At 32.7% G+C, this 24,230-nt stretch overlaps 1 protein-coding gene across 2 annotated transcripts in view; it reads left to right on the forward strand.

Moving 5' to 3' along the window:
- The window catches only part of LOC129227037 (protein cereblon-like), a 44,313-nt gene that overhangs the window by 15,236 nt on the left and 4,847 nt on the right, over positions 1-24,230 (forward strand). For both annotated transcript variants that reach the window (XM_054861673.1, XM_054861674.1), the window contains exons 4-8: positions 99-263; positions 7,699-7,858; positions 8,886-8,948; positions 11,505-11,705; positions 20,900-21,093. In XM_054861673.1, coding sequence (XP_054717648.1) covers positions 99-263; positions 7,699-7,858; positions 8,886-8,948; positions 11,505-11,705; positions 20,900-21,093 — 783 coding nt within the window. The remainder of the gene's footprint in view (positions 1-98; positions 264-7,698; positions 7,859-8,885; positions 8,949-11,504; positions 11,706-20,899; positions 21,094-24,230) is intronic.

Raw genomic sequence — 24,230 nt, forward strand, 5'->3', positions numbered from 1 at the left:
GAATGTTACGTTAGTCACTATGGAATGACCCAACATTTTCTTCTAACTTGTGAAAATTATATTTAAATTCTGTTTTGGCTTTTATTTCTGTCTTGCAGATTTTCTGGAAGAACATTTAATAATGTTTTAGATCCTATTGGTACAACAGCAGAAGTGCGTTCATATAGGGAGGGAGATGAGCTTCATGGTATCAATGTCCTAAGAGTGAAAGCCGAAGGTCGACAGAGGTTTGAAGTGTTGGAAACACGAAGACAAGCTGATGGGTAAGAAAAGCTGCAGTTATTGGGGCTGCTCTTGAATTATATCATACTACTTCCAAACATTTTTGACCCCTTCCCCCTGCCCCCCTTGTCCTGAAATATCACACTTAACCCTACCCCCTTCTCACAGGTCATGCTATCTATCTATCTATCTATCTGTGTGTGTATAAATATATATATATATATATATATATATATATATATATATATATATATATATATATATATATATATATATAAAATAATAATAAAAGTGAAAAATATTGAAAAGACCACACCAAGAGCCCATAGATGCGCATCGTAGCAAAACTAAAAAGCCAAGTAAATATAAAATTAAGCAAACAGAATTACAAATATTAAACAAATTATAAATAACAAATGATGATAAAAGGAAAAATGCAAACAGCTATTAAGTAGGAATAGAAAAAGAGTGAATCCAGAGCTCATCAGCCGTGGAGGATTCATTAATTATGGTCAAAAGACCAAAATTTTAACTATAAACTAGAAGAGAATGCTTAAGCTCCAGTACATGTAATATAGAGTAACAATGGGCAAACGCACCACTTGTTAAGCTAAAAACAATAAACTAGAGCTCAAACCTAAAACTAAAAGCAGGGGTTTCGCCTCGACTAATTAGGAAAACAAGTTCCGATAATTAGCCTTCCACGGGACAGTACCTGCCAATAACAAAATTGTCTTACCTTGAAATCCAAGTAAACATATCCAGTCCGTTGTTCAGCATGATAAAAAAGCCTATCCATACGTCAACAAAACATTAAAAATATAAAAACCATGTCCAAAAAAAATAGGCAAGCTAAATTCCAAATATTAAACAAATTATATAAAAATGATGATAACAAGGAAAATTGCAAATAGCTATTAAACAGGAAAAGACAAAGTATGAATCCAGAGCTCATCAGCCGTGGAGGATTCATTAAATATGGTTCACAAATTTTTGTGGACCATATTAACATTATTTGGTCCATAAAATCCACAAATTTTTTTAACTATGAACTAAAAGAGAATGTTTAAGCTCCAGTACATGCAATATAGAGTAACATTGGGCAAATGCACCAAATGCTAAACTATAAACAATAAATGAGTTCAAACCTAAAACTAAAAGCTATCATCATCTTAATATATAAAAATATTTTGTCACCATAACACTTGTCACCATAAGGCTTTTAAATGGCTGGACCGATTTTGATCAAATTTTTTGTGAGTACTTAAATTGTGGCAAGCATGGTTTCGAAGCACGATGGATCGAATCAGAAACGTTTTTGTTAATTAATTAATCAATTTAAACATTGGATGGTTATATCTCCCAAATGATTAATATTTATTTTAACCTATTGTTGAGCGAGAACTTAAATAAATATTTAACCCGTTGCCAAAGGACAATAAGAAAGTCAGCTCTGCTTTTTGTAATGAAATTTCCTACTGTGATATGTCAATCGAGAGTAGATAAAACGTAGAGAGAGAGGATGTAAAGCCTTCATTTCTTGAAAGCAACGATTTTAGATCCAGTGATGTATTTTAAAGTAAAGTACTGGAAGGTTCACGCAAAAGGTGTGTTCTATCGCAGTAGTTGAATCATGTGACCGGATCGGTACTTTAGGTTTTCCTAACCAAATGATCAGAAAGTACCGTACCTAGCAACCTTTGTTTCTCGGCTAAAATCCATCTGAGTTTTGGCACCAATGTCAAGAATACTTTAATGATAAACTGATTAGTTTGATAATTCTTAAAGGAAAAGATGATGGAATTTAAAGACGAAACAAATTGTATTTTCGTCCAGATAAATTACAACAAGGTAGTTCAGAACACAAAAGATCAGTGCATTGGAAGATCTTTATCTTTGTTGGAAATAACAAATTAGGCAATATATGAAGATTTAAAAGTTTTCGCTCAAAAGATCGGACCGCTAATCGGTCGGAGTTGGCTTCGCTCATTGATCGGCTGGATTACAGTAACGTGGTGGCTTGGCGACTTTGACTATAATCCATAGAGTTGCATGATCATTTGTTTACATTTTAAGGCTACTGTTAATGTAATTTATTGTATTTTTTGTTTATTTGGCTGAAATATTTCAAATTGCAAAGAATTGTTTTTTGTTTTTAAAGAGTGTTTAGTCACTTTAGTTGAAAAATGTGTTTGTTTTACATCGGGAGTGGGAGGGGGGGGCGTGGCTGAGTGATTTTCGCTTATTCAAAGAACTGTTTTTACCTTTATCATTTTTTTAAACGATATCCTTTCGATTCGATTGTTTTATTCTTTTCCATATGGGGGATGCTGCAGCGGGATTTCCCATTTGTTCTAGATGGGTAGTTAGTTTTTTATACTTAATATCTGAGGACATTTTTTTATCCTTTGAATATGGCTGAAGGAACAAACCATCAAGTACGGGTGAAAAAATAGTTGATAAAACAACTGCTCAATGGGCATTAGATAAATCAAGTTGTTACAAATAAACGCATTCTGACACCAAGCAGCTTGAAACATTTTCTTTTTACTTATTTTTTTTTCAACAAAACGATTCAAACACTTGGTGTTTATTTAAATTTTTTAACTTTTCAATTTACAAAATTTGAACAGAACAACGTCTGTCGGGTCCTCTAGTTTTTATATAATTTGATTAACTTTTGGAATTTGGCTTGCTTATTTTATATTTACTTGGCATTTTGGTTTTGCTGCGTTGCACATCTATGGGCTTTTGGTGTGGTCTTTTCAATATTTTTCTCTTTTATTATAATTATTATATATATATATATATATATATATATATATAAATGGATGGATGTAAATGGCGGTTTATTCCTTATACAAATCCACAGTGCAGGTCAGCTGTTTGAAAAATTTGGTACAGAAATCCTTTGAAGCTCTGGAATTAACATAAGTTGTTTTCGGGTTTTTATATAACAGTGTGGCAACAGATCAGGGAGATCAGGGAAAAGTCGGGGAACTTTATTAATCAGGGAAAAATCAGTTACATATCAGGGAATTTTGAAAAAATAATAAATATTCAGGAAAAATTGATCAAATGAAGAAGAAAAAAATTTTTTTTTGCTTTGTAAAATTAAGTACTCTAATTTCCTACGCGTCTTCCGCCAATTATCTGTTGAGAAAAAAGTAAAATATTAATGAGGTGAGATTACACTCTGCTGCATATTTGTGCATCTTTTTTTCTCAACGTCAAAATATTGAATCATAACTTATTAAACACAGGATGAACTTCCTATGATTGCATCTGTGTCTGTAAAGTTGTTTATTTTACATAGCTCGAATTTGCCGTTCACAAGGTCCATGCTACGTAAAATAAACAACCCTACAGGCAAAGAGGAAGCCGTCAATGCCTTAGCTCCCTTACCTTTACTCATGGTAACGATTTCAAGAAAAGATCTTGGTTTTTTAAATTAATAGAGATAAAATTTTTAAAATTGTTACTTCGCGTTTTTAAAATTTTTGCTAAAATTAATGTTGAATGAAAATCATTTTTTTTCCTTTTTTTTTCCATCGTATTCTTCGCTGTCGCCTCAGATTACACAAAGGGGGATTTTTTTTTTAGACTTTAAAATTCTTTTATTTTAAAACTAGGTTATATATACATATATATTTTGAACTTACAGTAAAATCTCTCAAATGCGGACACTAACGGGACAAATTTTTGTGTCTGCAATAGAGGGGTGTCCGCAGGATAGGGGTTCAATAATGTTATTTGCCTTGGGATCGGGGAATGAAAAACCGTCCTCATAATAGTGATGTCCACATTTGATGGGTGTCCGTTAGGAGGGTTTTTACTGCAATTGATTGTTTTTTTGCATTTCATTGTTGTTTGTTACAAAAATAATCTGAAGATTTTTTTTCCTGGCAAATAAGGAAATCATTTAAAATTGAGTTACCTTGTGTAATTTTTTTTTTTTTTTTGTTATTCTTGCAGCAATAATTATACTGCTTGAAAATTTAGTTCAAAATTATTTCTATATAAACTTTTTAGTTTTATCATGATTAGATATTTCTTTAAGAGTGTTTGTAATAATTTCTTAGAATTCTTATGTTAACTGGTGACTGGAAGTAAAATATTTGTTTTAGATTTCCTATAATATTTCCCTGTAGATCAGCGTTTCTTACATTGTTATCCATGGAGTGCAAGGGTTCCTTGGAGATGAATCTAGGGTTCCAGAAAACTCATTCTTTATTTTGCTAACTTTATTTTTAGAAAACTTTAAAAATGTATTTAAAAAATGAATTTTCATAACTTAAAATAAAGAAATGTAAAACTTTAAAATTTTGTTTGTGTCTCTAAAACTTTATTTTTCAAGTTGTTTTTAGATTTCATTTATTTATTTCTGTTAGTGTTTGAAATTACGTTTTGACATGAAAAAATTGTATTTGAAATAATTTTCACTTTCACTGTAAGTAAAACATATCAAGAATGTTGCTTTAAACAATACTACTTATGAAAACAACACGGGTTCCACGAAGAAAGTGGTTATTTTAAAGAGTTCTACTCATTAAAAAAATTAAGAAACGCTGATGTAGATAATTTAATGAAATATTTTTACTAAAAAAAGGAGCATCTTTTCAAAATATATTTTTAATTAACAGCTTAAAACATTTTAAATACTGCATTTTATTTAATATGCAATGGTTTTAAAGTAGGGCAAAGCAAGGAAACCATTAACATTGGTAACGTAAATCGAGGAAATTTGGTGAACTTAATCAGAGAAAAGTCAGGGAACTTTTTTTCAGTTTCTGTCGCCACCCTGTGTAAGGATGAGGGGGGGGGGGGGTCGCCAGAAAATCCATGCAACAGAATGTTTATGCCTATTTATAACTAATTGTTAGGAATTTCAAAAAAATCCAAAGAATTCTACACTTAAATTTTGAGTCATAAAACTGCTCTTTTCGGTGCATTGACGGAAATGCTAATTTTTTTTCTTTTATTCAAGCCTGATTGTCGAATCTACGTGCAAAAGTTGCCTCACTTGACACAAATTTAATTTTCAGGGTAGATGGTGCAAGGCATTTTGTATTACATAAAAATTTTGCTGTTAAAAATGTTTAATTTCAACTAAAGCATTTGATATCACACTTCTTGTTACCTTTCTCCATCTTCCTTGTCACAAAATGTGACAATTTCATGATCCCCCTCTCTCCTCAAAGCATGATATCATTTGTGGACAACCCCTTAGTAGATTTGGTTTCTTTAAAACTCAAATTTTGGAAACCATTGGTCATAGGCTTTGTGGAATCTAATACAGTTAATGAATTTCAAGGAACCGCATATTTTGTTCATTGTAACTGAATTCACATAATGTAGTTACAATGAAATTGGAACTGAATATTTATTTTGTTGATATTTCATTGTATTAATGTTCGTTGTAACGAGATTTCACTGTAGTAAATTTCTTCAATTTTAGTTAAAATGAGGAGAGAGGGTGAGATAATTTGTAATTAGTTTCTTTTATTTATGTACTGTTCTCACCCATGAATTAAATAATTTTTAAAAATTATTTTAAGCTCAACCCTTTATCATAAGTTTAACAAGACGGAATTTACATATCAGATTGATTTTATTTTTTTGCATGGTGTCTACATTTATTCCCTTCAATATGTTACTCTTTGTTAGTTAAACATTCAAAAAGATTTGGAGATGTTTTTATAAGTAAAATACATTGTCAATGTCTCTTTAACAGTTCATTTTAGATAATTTATAATGTTGTGCTTAATATAATTTTTATGTAAAGTATTTTATACTTTTATATTTTCTTTTATTATGCTATCTTTTGTTAGTTAAGCAGTCAGAAAAAATTAAATATGTTTTTATTAGAAATGTGCAATGTTAACCCTCCTGGCGGAGAGCCTGAATATATTCAGAATCGTTTTTATATTAAAAGAAGCAGGCTACGAATATGTTCGAAAACTTTTTCGTACTGAAAACAGCAAGATACTAATATATTAGTGGCGGCTTTTTCGCTTCCCCCGCAGCCACTCCAGTGTGTTAATCGGAGGTGTGGCAGAGTCCCTATTAACTTAATTGGGAGGTGTGTTACTGTTTGACATTGACAACAGCCAGTGCGCGGTTTGTAGAACTTTGGAATTTTAAAAACAAAACAGAGAGCCAAAAAATGTTGTTTCCAGTAAAGTAAAGTTTTCCATCAAGGATTGCAAAGAGGGGTTTATTCTGTGTTTCAAATTCAATCTTTCTTTTTAGACTTTCTTTTATTCTAAGAATATGGCAAAAAGAACACTAATGAATCGTAAAATGGTATACTATAATAAGCAAAATTAGTATCAAAAAGGAAATTATTTATGCAGTAAGGAATGCACAAAGTTAATTATAAATAAAGATGCTACAGGGAAATCCCAATTTTAAGTTTCTCAAGGGACTGGATCAAAAAATTTAAAATACGGGAAAGCGTAAAATACGAGAAATGCATGAAAAGCAAAAATCAAATATAAAAAAGTAAAGGTAGTGAAGATGATTCTTTAAAAAGGTATAATATCTATATTTTACGAAAAGAACATTATTGTACATACCATTTTAGATCAATTTAACACACTTAGTTGCGAAACTGAGTATTTAGGGAGAAAACAGTCCATAATAGTGGATATTTTCACAGATTTACTTTTCACAGTGTGGATTAGCCTTAAAAATGCTGAAAAGGAAACATTTTGCTTATTTTAGAGCATTTTTTTCTTTTTTCTCTCCTCCCATAGACACGTAAAATGCAGAAAATTCATAAACAAAAAACTTTCTCTCTGAGTTAAATTAACATTATTAAAGTGCGGAAAATATAAAAAAAATGTGAAATGCGGGGAAAGCGTAGACTTAGTAGGTGTAAGATCAAGGTTTACTGTATAAAAAATTGTAACTTTAAAGGAAAAATCAGAAACATTTCTTAAAAAGACAAAATGATATTTAAAAAAAAATAAAGTAACTAAAAGATTTTTTCAATGTTTATATGACGTAAGGACTTGTGTATGATTGTAACCTTGAGGAATCAAAAAATCCCTATTTTTCCTAAATAACAGTGAAAAATAGGATTTTATCAGGGCCGGATTTAAGGGAGGGCAGGCGGGCTACTGCCCCAGGGCCTCCACAACAAAGGGGCTCCCACAGTAAAATTTTTACAAAATATCCTAATTTTCACGGGTCCAAAACATAGGATATATACATATATATCAAAAATATTCAGATATATATCAAAATTTCGGATATTTTCGAAAATATGATGATCTTTTCGAACCCTGATTAGGGGCCTCCACTCCTTCATTGCCCCGGGGCCTCCACACTCCCAAATCTGTCCCTGGATTTTGTTGTGCAATACAGGGTTTCTTTCTTAGAATGTTAGTATGTATGTACACAGAAATATTATTGTAAAATTAAATTACTGTACAGTTATCCTTCCTAACCCCAATTATTATGCTTTTTTAGGATGATAATTGGAAAGGTTCGTATATTACCTGAACTTGAACTTGGAGATCCATCTGTTGGCGCAAAGTTAAGCAGTTTAGATAAATTTCGTGATCCTCTAGGAGCAGAATGCAGGAGTACATTGCATCCTAAACCTACAACTAACTACAAATCTCATAAAGTATGTTGTGAGTTTTACTATCTATTAAGGACACTGAACCCTGCCAAAAAAGGCTCGAATCATCACTAATTATATCTATAGTAAAATTTCTGCTGCTTTCTGAATCAATGTTTGTTTTCCACGTTGTTGTTGTCATGTGGCAAGTGCAAGAGATATGAAGAAAAAAATTGCCATAATATTAGAGAGAGCAGGCAATTTAAATGTGTTTTTTTTTTTGCATAAGTTTGAAAGTGTTACAATTTATGAAACTATTTTCTCAGTTTGTTATTGACCGTAAGAAACTAAACGTATGTACTTTTGATGTAAGCAACTATTAAAAAATAAATGAACTACACTTAAATGCTAATGAAATGCAAGTTTAAAAGTTTTTATTTCTATGTATTTAAAGCTAAAATTGTGCCCAATGCTCATGCTGCACTTGAGTGCTATCAGGAAAATGAAGCTATATGTGTGGTCTAAGGATGTGTCGATAAGATTAAATAACTTAAATGTGTTTGTTTCACAGGTTTGAAAGGGTTACACTTCATAAATCTATTTCCTCAGTTAGTCCTGACCATATGAAAATAAACTTAAGTACTTTTTAATATGAATAAAAGGGCCACTGGTAGCAATGTTGCCCTGCAATATGGATAGGGATATGGGACTCAAGGGGCACCAAAATAAAAACAAAAATCAAGCAGTGTTTTGCAGGAACCCTGACCCCACAAGCTGATAGTGCTGCAACTATTGAACGTGTCTGACCTGTCCTTAGTTTTCATGTTCTTAGAGATTTTCTTATATGTAACAATTGTGCCAAAAATGCACTAAGTTGCCTTCGAAAATTCCTTTTTTCTAATCAAAACTCATTGGTATTTAATTTGATTTTTTTCAGTTAACATCATATTTTACCCATTATATGAAATGTTCTATGTAATAAGTTGATGTTTTTGTATAGTTTTGAATAATGATAGGTTTTTGTGTGGGTAAATATTTTTTTCCTGATTGAATATTATTAACTACAAATGCTTTTTCCTTTTTGTTTTCCTAGAACAAATATGATTTTGCAAATTATACGTGGTTTCCTCCATTTGTGTACAAAATGTTTGATCAAGTAAGTTACTGGTTTCAATCTATTTGTAATATTATTTGTGCATCAAGATTTTTAGTTAAGGAAATGAATTTCATTGTGTTGTTAAGTTACTAAATAGAGCAGTAAAGCTGAGAGTCGTAATTGTGTTAAGGCTTTGGACACTAATGTGCCCCCCCCCCCCCGTCCCCCATGGCATGCGGTCAGCACTATTTGCTTAGATTACAAAAGGGGCAGTGCTCTTCTTGACAAAAGGGCACTTGAAAGAACAATTTCCCAAAAGCACTCATCATAAAAAAGTAAGTACTGCCAGCCCCTGCTTTAATCGGTAATGGATAAACAAATACCCTGTTCATACCAACTTAACCTCCAGGAACCGAATATTTCCCCATAGACGCAATGTTAAAGATCCCCGCTTAATCAAATAATTTCCCTGCATAATCCAATAATATTAATCAGCTTTCGCAAATAGTTTTGCTGAGAAAAATTTTGAATAAATTAGAAAGAAATAAGTAAGAACAATTGATGTTAAAATATAAAGTAATATTTATCGCCAACAACAAGCGGAAAAACAACATTCATGATCCCTCAAAATGTTTCCACTATTCTATCAAATTTCTTTATTCTTTGTCATTAAAAAAAAAGAAAAAAAATGTGCTGTCGATAATTAAATTGCAATACACAAATAAATATACACATATTAGGTGATGATAAATTGACAAATGTTAAATGTAAGATACAGTAAACAAGGAGGGGAAAAAGGGAGTCGGAAAAGTGTTACCAAAAGACCTTGAGCAAGCAATCCCTTACTATGGAATTTTTCAAAAAATAATGAACTGATAAAATATAACAAAACAAAGATTTCATAACTCAAGTTGTAAGTTACTATTTATAATTTTCATACCTACTTGTAATATATATACTAATTATTAAACTATTTTTTTGTTTATTTAGCAAAAACTTTTTGGCAATAACATTAATTATTTCCTTTATATAGCTACTAGCTGCATTGCCCGGCTTTGCACGGTCTACATCGAAAATAAAAGTCTTGTGCAGTGACATATGTTCAACAACCAGGCGTCAATTAGAGAAAAAAAAACATTACTAAATTTCCTGTCAAAATAATCATTCTCAAGATAAGAAAACGGCAAATCAAAAATTCCCGAATAAATTAAAGGCAACTTTCCTGATTATCTTCTGCTGACAGTACAAAAAAAAAGAGGATAAATTGCCAAATAATAATCAAAAGGAGAGAAATTTTTATCTCAAAACAAACGCAGTCAAGGGGAAAAAAAAGTGGCTACCTTCAGAAACTTTATTTATGCTAATTTAAAATGAGATCGCGCAAGCGATAATTTTCCGATATGAAAATAGAGTTCCATTACGCTTAATGATGCTTTTTAATTTTATCTCGGTGATTTTAGACTTTTTTTTAAAATTTGAAGAAAGCAATAAAACTTTATGGGTATTTTTCGCGAACTTTCGAATGGCGCCAAATTTGAACTGATCGGATAATTATTTTGGGTAAAAAGAGCCATTTAATGCTTTTCTTGAGCCCTAATGTTAAAATTTGAATGGTTTAATTCCTTTTGGGCGTTCGAAAACCCCCCTAGGTTCCTTCTCAGGTGCCCATGTACCTCCCTGCCAAATTTGGTCGAGATCCGACAAGAACTGGATTTGTGTAGGGAACATACACACACATACATATTCTCTGTTTTATTTATATGTATTGATGTATTATTAATTCGTTTTAAGACAAATGTTGTCAGTTTAGAAAGGTAAATAAAATTTCCCCACTTAATCAAATACCCCGCTTAATCAAATAATATTTCTTGGAATGATGATATTTGATTAAGCAAGGCGGACGGTACAAAGTTTTGTAGTACAATTTTTCCAATTGGGGGAGGGAAGTGAGGAAGTTTAGTTTCTCAAAATCGGACTGTTGTGTATTTTAATATTTTGAGAAACAAGATTTACTTTAGCGATCAACTGTTGCTTATCTTTAAATGGGAAAGGATGGTGTACTGAGAGATGCAAAAGAGGATGGGGTGCAGTATTCTCCCAAAAAATGGGGAGCGTGGGGGAGGCAATATCAAACATATTAGTGTCAAAAATATTCAAAGGTAATTATTTGCTATTTCGGTGCTGCTCTTAAGGACCCAATTCAAGTTTCAATTTAGAATTAAAGATCATTATTTTCTAAATTGATTGTAAGGTCCTTGGTAATTATGTTAATAGCTTTGCAAATGAACTTTGTAAGAAAACTATGAAATTTTTGCAAATCATAAATGCAAGGAAAAGATAGAATACCAATGCCCACTAGAGAAATCTTGTATTAATGCAGTTTTAATAGTTTGATTTTCAATTCCTTGCAAATGTGGGTTTAAATAAGCTGATTTTTGATGGTATTAGCTTATCAAGTTTAGAATTAATGTAGATACAGCTAAGCTGGGGTTTTAATAAGAAATATGTTTTAGATATTTTCAGTTCTTAACATAACAGTGGTTTCCTATTTAGCAATTATTTTCATGTTGTAATTATGCTTTTTTTGTTTTGATTTTTTAATATCATCTCCCTTAGTATCTACTGATTAAGAAAATTAAGGCAGAACTGAAAGGCTGGAACAGGAGTGTTACAACCGATTCCATGCCCTGCAATCCAAAAGAGTTTTCATATTGGGTGGCGGCTAATCTTCCTTTAGATGATACTCAGAGGCTTGCTCTACTCAGCATTAATGAAGTGACTCACCGGTTGAAGTTGGAACTCAAAATATTAGAAGAAGTAATTTTGAAAATAAATTTATTTTATACATTATTGAAGCATAGTAAATACAGTTGAACTCAGTTGATACGAAATGTCAAAAGTTCACGATTTTTTTTGTATTAACCGTTATTCGTAACAACCGTATACGAGCGATACTGTGAAAAAACGAAGGAATGCTTACCTATATTTAAAAAATAGTACTACCAATACACACATTGTAAAAAAATAATCTATTTTTTATAAATGAATGATTTTGGAAAATATAGAAAAAAGGAGATGATAATTGACAATTGCGGAATAGGTTGTAATTCACAATGGAAGTTGAACAATGTTATCTCCGAGTAAATTGAAATGTCCATAGTAAAACAAATGTATGGGTTAAATTTTCTATGCAAAATGCTTATTATTTTCTTTTTAATACACAATGAGACTTCTAATACCCAACAAAATGATGAATATTTTTTTTAACCCACGAACATTTTAAGTAAAGAAGTCAGAAAATTTTGTTCGTCTCAGCCGAGACTTTCAATTTAATGTATGTATTACACTTGAAATTTTGTATGTAATTAGATAGCAAACTAAACTTAACGAACAAAATGTTTGTTTTAGCCGTGATTTCGTATTAAACGTGATCGTATTAAGAGAGTTCAACTGTAGTTATATTTTGTTTTGGCCATCAGTAAAACAAAGCTCTTTTTGAATTTACAGTACAACCTTGTTTGTCCAGACTAACTGTTACCAAAGGCATTCCAGATAAACGAAAATCCACGTAATAAGCAAAATGTATTCTTATGTAAGCAGAGTAATCTTTAATCAAGGACGGATGCACGGGAGGGGTGATAGGGGCGATCGCCCCTCCCTTGAGGGACCCTGCACCCGAAAATTTCTGAATTGAAGTTCTAAAACACAAGTGTCGGCCCGGTTTGATGACTTAAAAAAAGGAATTGGGTTCGAGTTTTCCTTCCGGAAACTTTTCAAAATTGCAGTTTCAAAAAGACAATTTTAGACAATCTTTGCCGATGTCAGGAGAATTTTCCGAAGCCTTCTCCTTTGCAATTTGGAAAGTTTTAAGTCTTAAAGAAGTGACTGTAGACATCTAGAGCAATCAGTAAAGAATGGGTTAGTGACTATTCTCTGGTAATTTTTCGAAATTGAAATTACAAAAAGCACCATTTTACAGGACCTTCGATGATCAAGAGGAGATGGTTTTGAAGCATTCGCTTGGAATTATCACAAAATTAAAGTTATCACTTGTAGTTTTTGAATGTCTCTTTCAATGGAAAAGAAAAAAAATAATTTTGAGGACCTCCTTGGCTAAATCTCGATATTTTAACTGTTATAGATAAAAATGCTGTGGCAGCCCCCTCTCCCCCCCCCACACACAAAGCACATGTATAAATGAGATGCGTAGTAAGAGGTAAGCTAAAAATTCAACTACCCCTTCCTTGAAAATTTTCTGAATCCGTTCTTGCCTTTAATTACAGAAAAAAAAAAAAAAAAATACTTTGTGACAAAACTACAAGGTACCTTTTTTCTCAAAAACAATTTATCATTTCTAGCTCAGCTGCAGTGGTGTTGGGCTGATGCTTCAAGTGCGCTATATTTGTTGTTAAGTTAGTGCTATACTTTATTGTACGCTCAATGCAGGAGTTGCATGTTAAACCAAACAAAAACCCAATAGTTGGGATATTTATAGTTTCCTCTTGCAACCATAATTTAAAATTATTATTTGAGCAGATATTTTTTTTTTTTACTCTACAATTTTGTTGTGGATAAACCGGAGATCTGGATAAAGGGGTACCAGACAGGGGCAGCATTTCAACCTTTCATTTGGGGGATCAAATTTTCAAAATTTGAATTACTTTAATATGGGAAATAACACATATTGGCTAACAGGAAGTGATCATAAAAAGGGTTTAACATTAATAAAAATTAGGGTTTATAAACAGTTCAATTTTTTTTTGTGACAAAATTTTTAATTTATTTAATAAAAAGGAATCATATCGGTTTTCAAATCCGCAAATCTTGTTATACTTATCAATCAAAGCCCAGTGCATGCTCTTTTTTGCCAGTAGAGCTGCAATGTTTATTTATTTATTTATTTTTTTTTATATTTTTTTTTATTATTATTATTATTTTTTTTTTTTTGCGTCCGTTGTGCTTTGAAAATAATTCTCTAATTTCCTATGACATGAAAATGATCTTACTCTACTAGCTGAGCTGCTTGGAATTGGTAAAAAATAATTGAAGTTTTGTTAAGAAACATATCTTTCAGATTCTGCCCCTTAAAATCACTCGAGAACCTTTAAAAATTTTGCTGGTCTTCATTTTTTTCATTATTGAATAGTATAGTTTCAATTCACAAAACATTTCTCCTTGCCTCATGCTATTAATTTTCTCATAATTGAAACATTTTATTTTTTGTTTTCAATATCCAATCCAGATAACTTTGAGCAAACAATACATAAAAAATATTTATCAGCAAACCTTGTGCTAGAAACTGAATTTAAATATTTAAATCAAAGTAATGACTTTACATCAAAGTAGATTTTTCTCCCCTCTTCTATTTTTTTCTTTTTTTTTTTTCCAAATAGGCTCGATGTTTTCAGACGTTCCACTCATGGTTGAAATATTTATCTGTGTGAAAGTTATTAACAGGTTCAATTGTAGATTAAACTGAAGCTTGAACATAACAAAAATTAACTTTAGTGGATTAAAAATGTTTTGATAGAGTAAAGCATTGTTCAAAAACTCTCCACAATGCAAACAAAGTAAAAATTTAAACAAAGTTTTACACATTAAAGGCTTCAGATTTTTTATCATTGAAAGAGTATATTTCCAATAATTCTTCCCGGCGTCAAATCGCCGATTTGAAATTATTGAGAAGAATTTTTATGACTCTAGCTCTTTAAGACCATCTTCTGTCCCTCAGAGATTGTATAGTTTAAGAACCCCCAGAAACGGTATTTGTTGATACGATATGCGAGAAAAAAACGATATGAGACTTCATTAAATAAACATACAGTATAAGCATAACGATGAAGGTAAAATACCAAATGAATGTCAAATATCAAGAATTTGTTTTGTGAAAATCATGCAGCCCCACCACTGCGCAGGCCTCTCGCATTGGATGCACCATAGTTACACGGAGTGGACATGTATGAAATATAGTTCTCGACCGATCAATCGGCCTGGCCGATGCATCGGCGCCGATGGTTCAACAATTTAGCCATCGGCATCGGCTGCCGATGCTAACTTGCAGGAAACATCGGCCCATCGGCCTTAAAAACATCGAAAAGCCGATGGAATTGGCCGATGTTTTTGAAAAAAAAAGGACCTTTGTTGTTTTACTTCTTAATACAAAGTAAAGGGAGTTATTGTTTTCAAACAGAATTGTTTACTTAAATTTCAGTATGAATTTCTATTTTAGTCACCCCTGAAAAAGTTTTTATTACTGCATTCAGGTACTAAACAAGTTAATTATTGCATTGTTTCTTGCAGCTGGATGTACGTATATATCTTTTATAAGTCATAACTCAAAAATGGTAAGTTGTAGAAGGCTAAATTTTCGCATGTGGGATATGCGCACGTTACAGTAGTGCACTTCCCTTTTTATTTTCGATCGGGTGTTCTAAAAAGCCTATTAACTGATTTTTTGTGGTTATTGATTACTTATTTCAATGCAAAACTAATATAGCGTCTCAGACTGACGATCATTTGGTGATATATTGCAGAATTGGAGATCATGGAAACAAATATGAGATGGCGAAACCGGTTTTGTTTCCTTTTGTTAGATTCCCACTGAACCGACGGTAATTTTTCATTTTTCGATGTTTGTAATATGAACCACAGTAATGTAGTATTTTCTGTATCGCTTCGGCGGAGCTACAAGTTTGGGGCCCGTCGAAATATATTTTGTGGCCCTATTTCTCTATCACAGAAGTTATAAAACATTTATCATAAGCATTTTTCTAACTCCCTACGTTGCCCCTATGGTTATGGAGCCTCTCGCACAATTGCAAACATTTGCTATATTTTAAATCTGCCACTGCACGTCAAAACAAACTCGGGTGCAAGTTTTCAAACGGTTTTTTTGCTCAATGTTTATGATTATTTTGAACTCGATTTTTTACGACTATTTTTTGTATTTCCGAGAACACTTGCGTGCCCCTCCTCCCACTCCCTTAATTTCTGAAATTAAACTCTAGTTGTAGTTCTGAGTAATTTAAAACTAACACTATTCATATAATTAGAGTTTTTTTTAAAGCTTTATCTTTTGTTTAGGAAGAATTTAGAGCACTAATGTAAGAAATTGATTAAAGACGTTTTGAATGGTGACATAATTCGGAAAACAAAGGGACTTATGAATTTTTTCTTCGGAAATGCTGGAGTAGATTCAGAAACTCTTCCGAGGCGTTGGTGGTAGCGGTTCTGTACTAAAAAAAAATTAAGCCGAAGTTTAACGTTGTGAGTTACTCCAAAATCAGAGAGTGACCCCTCTAACCCACCCTCGTCGTTTCAAGCATTTCTTAAATATTTAGCGATTATTTATTTTGGTCAGGAAAAGTCATTTTGTTTATTTCTTATACTTGTTTCACCTATATTTTGTAATGCGCCATCTATTTTGCATTATTAGTAGCGATCGATTTTTTTTTTTGTTGTAAGTAACTATTTTTTTGTATTTTTATAAAATCAATGAATAAGTTATTTTCGTTTTCATCATATGTTTAATAATATGTTATAGAAAAGTTTCAAGGATTTTCTATTATACAATTTTTTAAATTTCAGAAAATTATTGTTAAATTGAAGACTTTAATTTGAACTTGTTTGTAGTGCTTCATAAGAGATTAAACAATCAAATTGTTCAATATTACGTGTACAAACATCAGATCAAGTATAGTATATGTATTCAGTTATTAACTTGGTGTAAACATTGAGTTTGTTTTTTGTAGCTACGTTTTAAGAACCTCGCTCTTTTCATGGCTATTTCTTTTTTCCGCAAAATTTATGTCAGTTATACATTTTATGAAAAATGCAAACTTTTCTATTCATAGGTATAAAAATATTCCTATTATGATTTAATATTGTAATTTATCTGTTACCTTTTTTGTTTAATTTGATGACTAAAAAATGTCTACGTGCAATCTTTCCACTTTAATTGCGTCTTATTTTTTTTGAGTGATTAAACAACATAATTTGATGTTTTTGAACTATGTTTAGTTTACCTAAATCAATACATTATTACAATGTTACTGAAATCTTAGTTATTTGTTCAATTTAAAAAAAATCAATTGGTTATTAAACAGTCTCTTTGTTTTTCTTACTTTTTTTTTTGGCTGTTGTTCTTTGTCTTCCATTATACAGCAGTCAAAAAAGGAGAAGCATAACTACACCCTATACAGATTGTACGTAGTACGATCCAAAAGTTCGGGGAACCAGCTGTATAAAACCTTACCCTGAATAGTTCACATAACCGAAGCACATCCACCTTCAAAAGGTCATCTTGAGGGACTGTGTACTGCTGCCAGTGTTCATATAACTTTTGGAAACACTCCTGGAAGCCATTTTTCGCTACCTTCTGTGATGCAGCTTTATCTTCTCCTGACGGAAGAAAGCAGCAGCTATGCAAATGTTTTTTTGCTGGGAACAGGTAAAAGTCACACGGAGCTAAGTCCGATGAAACATTATGTTATTTGTTTGTCATATCAGAGTATTGACCAATCAAACCGTGCATCCTCAACATGAAAGTCGCCTTTTTCCAAACGATGAAGTTAAAGCAGCAGCGCAAGAGGCCTTACAGGAGGTTGCGATAAATGTCTTCCAGGAATCCTTCTAAAAGCTATACGAACATTGGCAGAAGTGCATAGTCGTTCAAGGTGACTATTTTGTAGATAGATGTACTTCGGCAATGTGAACTATTCACGGTAAATTTTTATGCAACTTGTCCTCGAACTTTTAGATCATACTACTACGTACGTATGAGTTTTCAACTTACTATTTCATAACTTTTTGAGTGATGTAAGTTTACGCCCATGAAGACATCACAAGAGAATTTACGATAATTAATTAAGGAGGCGTTCAAAATGGATATTTCGGTCATCTATATGTTCTTAAGTACATATGCATGTAAATTAGGGTGGGCCGAAAAAACTTTTTTTTGGAAATCTGTTTTTGGATAGTGCGGAAAAGTTGCTATATGGGCCCGTTATTACCCATAAAAAAATTTCGCTAAATTTGTTTAATATTTAGCCGGCGCTATTTGACCTTGAAAAAACTGAAAAAAAGGGCAAAAAATGCACTTTTTTCAAAAAAAAAAAGGGGGGGGGGGTCAAAAATAAAAGTTTGAAGCTAGTTTCAGCAAACATTAGAAGTATCTGTCAGTGAATTAGTTGAAATCCTCAAAGACTTTTATACATTTCGTAGAATATTTAGCTACGCTCCTTTATGACTGAAACATTGAAAAAATGAAAAAAAAAAAAAAATTAAAAGTAGTTTCGAAATAAGTAAGTACTGAAATGTTACGCAATACGTTACTTAGAAAAAACAGTGAAAATTCAATCAATTTTATGGGACATTTGTACGCCAATTTTAAAAAATGCACACACTCAAATAAAAAATAGTTACATAAGATGCTAATTTTTTAATCTTCGGTTCCAATTGTTTCTCCTGGATAATAAACGGCGCTCAACTACTTCTATTATTCCTAAGATTATTTTATAACTATTTTATATATATTTGACAAATAGAGCCCTTGAGTATTAAAAAATGTGAATCCTCTGAAGTCCTTTTAACTGATTAAGGAATTGAACGCAAGTATTCTTCTTTTTCTCAAGCCATTTCTTCTTCTCGACTTTATGACCCACTTAAGAGACAAACCCCCCCCCCCCCCCCGACAAGAAATGCTGTAATTCTACACCTCCACAGCTGGGAATTAAGCAATTAAAGGTGTCCTCTCTTGTGTCCAATGTCCACAATGAGTTGCCACTGAGGCATCTTATACTGGAATTGGACGGTTGCACAAAGTGGCCACATTCATATTCTGGAGCTATCGAACAACTTCTTAGAGATTGTAAAAAAAATCCGGTGGTCAAATTTGATAAAATTGACTGCAATCTTCTGGTTTTGGACATGGAAGATATAAAAAATTTAAGTACTGAACAACAATATTTGTATAGAATCTGTCTTGCCGTAAAAGATGGTAGTTGTCCTTCAAGCGTGGCTGACAGTAGCCCAGGCAAACTCAGTCAGTCATGCGCGATGGCTGACAACTACAAACCGTTTGTTACGCTTGTATATAGCCACTCCAACTCCATCAGAAAACCTTACAATGCTTGTAAAGTATGTAATTTTAGTTTATGCTCCAATGTGGTTTGAAATAAAAATGAAACCGAACTGCCAGTACCGCGCCCAACATTTTTGGAAAATGATTTCTCTTGCAAGGCAGTTTCCAGACAACGTTAAGGAAATAATTTTCAAAGTTCTCTCAAGTAATGCATATTTCGCTCATCCTGAACAGCTACTGTTGACAATGTTGTTTGACTCAAGAAAATACATTCGGGAATTAGCTGTTAGGCGCATTCTGAACTCTAGAAATAAGAAGAAGAAGAGCTCGGATGGTGTACGATTTTTTGAGCGTTCTAAACTCAATTTTGAAGCCGTTGATTTAGTTGATTGGGCAAACTGTGTTGTAACAGAGCCACCTCTTACAATGCATCTAAAAGACCAACAATGGAAAGAAATGTGCAAAGAACATTCGACAGAGTTTACTTTCGAGAAATTTCCCTGTCACACGCAAGCTGTGAAACGTTGTGTGAATCTAATAACCGAAGCTGCAAAAAAAGTTCGTATTGAAAGTGCACGAGATGGATACATTCGTGCTAAACTTCAAGCTAGGAAAGAACTTCCATCATTTGATAACAAGAGACAATATTATTCCAAAATATAATATTCATTATGCATGAGGTATTATAAATCAAATTTGAAGATTTCTTTTTTGAAATTTTATTATCTATATATGTAGTTCTCGAAAATGTATGATACTATTGCGTGATAATAATTACTATGATTAATGGCGCTATTTAATTATTTAGTCTATGATTTAATTTTGAAAAATAATTTTCACATTGGTTTTTAAAGAAATTCAATATTTTTTCATTTTTCGCCAATTTTTGATGTCGGAAAGGAGCGGTTAAATGCTCATTAAAATCAATGAAACATTTTATGGGTTCAAACTGGCTCATTATATAACATTTTCGGTGCATTCCAGCAAAATATTTGGAATTTAGTTTTTTTTTAAAAATTTCGACAAAAATTCATTTTTCTCTTTTTTTTTCGGTTTTTCAGTGTCAAATAGCGCCGGCTAGATATTTTTTAATATCCAAGAAATTTCTTGTGAGTGCTAACTAGCTCACTACGCAACTTTTGCGCGCTATCCAAAAATTGATTTCGAAAAAAATAATTTTTCGGCTTATTTCGGCCCACCCTAATGTACATATGCGCCGGAAAAACTTGTGAAGTTTAAATTGGATGATCGTAAAATAAAAATTTAGATCGAAATCTGATTTTTTTTGGGGGGGGGGGGAGGGATTTTAATTCCTTATTCGTAGAAAGGAAGTAAAGTGAAATGAATCAATGATCCTTTAAATCCCTGACAATCTTATCAATTTATTTCTGTTAGATTCTTTTTTTTTGCCATCGGCCAACAGTATCGGCCATCGGCAATCGGCCATTTGGAGGAAAACAATCGGCAATCGGCCATCGGCCGTCTTTGAACAATCGGCATCGGCCCATCGGCCAAAAAATGCCATTGGTCGAGCCCTAATGAAATATAAATTTAGCCTATATTAGGAGATTACTTCTTCAGTTAAAATAGACTATGATTCATCATCAGTTTTTTTCTGTTCTGTAAATGCCGGCAAATGCTTTATAAATTTCTAAGTCATCATTCAAATAGTGAAAATGCTCGTCTGGAAATGTATCGACTTTCATGTACTTTTTCCAGTGGATCAGTGATACTTTTTTTTACAAACATTGATTTGCGATTTTCATAACTTGAATTTACTGGTTTTTTATCCTTCAGCTCCAACAATTCGGGACTGCAAGCGCCCCCTCCCACCCGCCCCCCTATTTGCCGCCCCTGGTACCAGATAAACGAGGTTTTACTGTACTTCAAAAATGTTTTATGTTGTTAATACTCTTACATGATTTTTCAGTGTTCTGTCCTATGTTGTAAGGATTGCAACCGCATCATTGCCCACCGCGACCAAATATTTAGTATGTCTTTGCAAGGACCACAAGGGACATACGTTAATCCAAATGGATATGTTCATGAAGCTATTACAGTTCACAAAGCCAAAAATCTTCTTGTAAGCGGGAGACCTTCTACAGAGCAGAGTTGGTTTCCTGGGTAAATATTGTTTTTTCTATTCTTAAAAGTTTGTGTATTAGTTTGTTTATTAATCTTATGTATACTGCAGTGTTACTCACAAAAGCCCAATTTGCACTTTTTATCAAAATTGAGTTACAATCACCAGGTAGTTCTTTATCACATGTGTCACCTAAATACAGTTGGCTCTCTGTTTAACGACTTTCAAGGGACCACAAAAAATTGTCTTTAAATAGAATGCATTTAAAACTAAAACGGACCATCTGGGACCGTGAAAAGCTGTCGTTAAATAGAGCGTCCTTAAACAGAGAGCCAACTGTAGAATGTTCTATGGTCATTTGTCTATAGGAAATATTGAAAAAAAAATCTGGAACAGTTGCATCTAAATTAAATACATTGAGGCGTAAAACTTTAAATGGCAATTTCTCATTTTGAACTCGGGTGCAGACGCGACTTTTGCGCTTAGCAGGGCAGTATACTGAATGGCATAAGGCCTTCGCATGAGGCAACTTAGTTGTATCAACTTGAGAATGATAGGTTAGTTAATTAACAATAGTTGGAGTTTTTAGAAATGATATCTGAAATATTCTTACGTCATCATACTTTAATAACGGTGAAAAATCTTGTTTATTCAAAATTTCCTTATGTTCCCAAAGTTCTGAGTCTACAGGTTTATTTCTGTTGCCCAAAATTGGTGGGTTTTTGTCATCTCTATTATACACTTTCTGCCGAATGATTTTAGCAAATTTATTCCAGTGTTCATTTCAATCCTGGGTTAAAGTCCCGTGGCAGCAGCATTTAACTGAAAAGTGAAAAAGAAACCGACGCCTACTGCGCACTAATTTTTGACCTGTTATGCATGAAAAAAATCTTTGTTCGTAGTTTTTTTTTTAAATAAATGCTTTTTGAACTTTAGCTTATTGTTATAACTTTAATCAATCCGGACGATTTATGTCCATCGGAAATATCCCCCCCCCCCATAACTGCTACAACTGGTGTTTAAGCTCCCCAGGGCCGGATTTGGAAGTGTGGAGACCCCGGGGCAAACGAAGGAGTGGAGGCCCCTGGCCTGGGTTCGAAAAGATCATCATATTTTCGAAAATATCCGATACTTCGATATATATCCGAATATTTTGATATATATGTATATATCCAATATTTTCGACCCGTGAAAGTTAGGATATTTTGTAAAAATTTCATTGTGGGGGGACCCTTTTGTTGTGGATACCCCGGGGCAGTAGCCCCGCCTGCTTTCTCCTAAATCCGACCCTGAAGCTCCCTTTTCTTCAAACTGTAAATATGAAGAATTCGACCTTGCAATTTTTATAGTTTTCTTCCCAGAAAACATTGATTTAGTGCTTAAACTTTATATTTTTTTGAAATGTGTTCCATTTTGTTTGTGGCATATATTTTAAATCTTCAACACCATAACCTATTACCAAAAGTTTTTTTTCAGATGTTCTTTCATCCATTAATTCACATCTTCTGTATTGATAAACCTTGTAATCCCAAATCTCCTGTATGCAATAAGTTCAATTTTTTGTGCGTTATTAATGTTGTTTCTATCAATTCATTTTTGGCAAAAAGGTTTTTTTTTTTTTTTTTTATTGTTTTTTTTTTTTTTTGGTAAAAACATTGTTTTTTGGATAGTATTTTGTTATACAGTTCAACTCTCTTAATAGGATCAAGTTAATACGAAATCATGGCTAAAACGAAAATTTTGTTGGTTAAGTTTAGTTTGCTATCTAATTACATTACAAATTTCTCGCATAATACGTTCATTAAATTGAAAGTCTCGGCTAACTACCAAACAGCACGAAGTTGAGGGTCACAGATCTGGAGGAAATTCTGGATTTTGGTCAATTCCCACTAGATATAAGCTCAGGTAAAGCGGTTTGACTGCATAGGCCCTAGTTCGGCCATGATGGGGGTCCAAAGTTTCTAATTTAACTCCAGAAGAACAGTGCTTTTTTTTTTGAAAATGAACTTTTAAAAATATTTTCTTGATATTTCATTGCACATATTGCCCAACTGAATGCATTCCCAGTATAGAGCAAATTTCACAACCCTTAGTTGGACAAACAAGAGACGCGACAGATGTAAGGAGAGCAAATATTGTGCCAAAGTTTCGAATTTCAAAGGAAACGCTATTGCAGCTCTGGAGCCAAACAAGCAAATTTAGAACCTCTTTGCAGCCGAACTAGAGCCTATGCACTCAAACTATTTTGCCTGGTCCCATATCTAGTATGAATTGACCTAAATCCAGAAGTTTATCTAGATTCACGACTTTCAAGTTTTTGTCGTCTGAACCACACTGATTTGCAGCTTTCCTGAATTGCAATGGCGCTTTCATTCGAATTTGAAGCTTTGGGACAATATCTACCCTCTCAAGACATTCGGCGTCTCTTTCCAGTACAACGAAGGGGGAAGGGGTATTTATTCTATGTTGTGAATGAATTTAATTGGCTCTTACTGCAATGCAAATGCAAGTAAAGCGTAAACAAGATTTAAAGCAAAACATAAAACTGTTTTAGAAAAAGAGATCAATAATTAATCCTTAAAAAACTACAATTAAGACAAAATAGTCAGTTTTTAGCACATAAGCTTCTAAATCAATTAGAATGAAAAAAAATGTTCTGAAGATAAAATTTCGCATTTTTCCAGAAAATAATTATGAATTACCCGGGGAAAAAGGGCACATTTTGCGTTGTTATCGATAGTTTGCACTGCAATAAACATCCAATGCCATTTTCAGAAACTTAGGCTCTTAAAAAGTCTTGTGTACTGCCATCTTGGGAATGATCAAATATGGCGGCTTCGACAATAATTAAGAAATAATTTTTTGAATTTGTAGCGTGAAAACAATTTAAAAATAATAAATCTTCGTGAAACTACAATTCAGTTGAAAAGTTTTTAGCACATTTGCGTCCAAGGCAGTGAGGATAAGATTAAGTTTTAAGAACAAAATTTTTCATTTCTCAAGAAAATAACATATTTAAAATAAATTTAAAAAATAATTAATTTGAATTTTGACATCTTGAATTCAAATTATGTTTTTCGCAATCACAAGTGTGTGTATGTAGGCGTGTGTGTTTGTGTGTGGGGGTATGTGTGTTTCTGTGTAGGGGTATGTGTATGTGTGTGTAGGCATGTGTGTT

The sequence above is a fragment of the Uloborus diversus genome, chromosome 7 (assembly GCF_026930045.1).
Source record: "Uloborus diversus isolate 005 chromosome 7, Udiv.v.3.1, whole genome shotgun sequence".
Taxonomy (NCBI): domain Eukaryota; kingdom Metazoa; phylum Arthropoda; class Arachnida; order Araneae; family Uloboridae; genus Uloborus; species Uloborus diversus.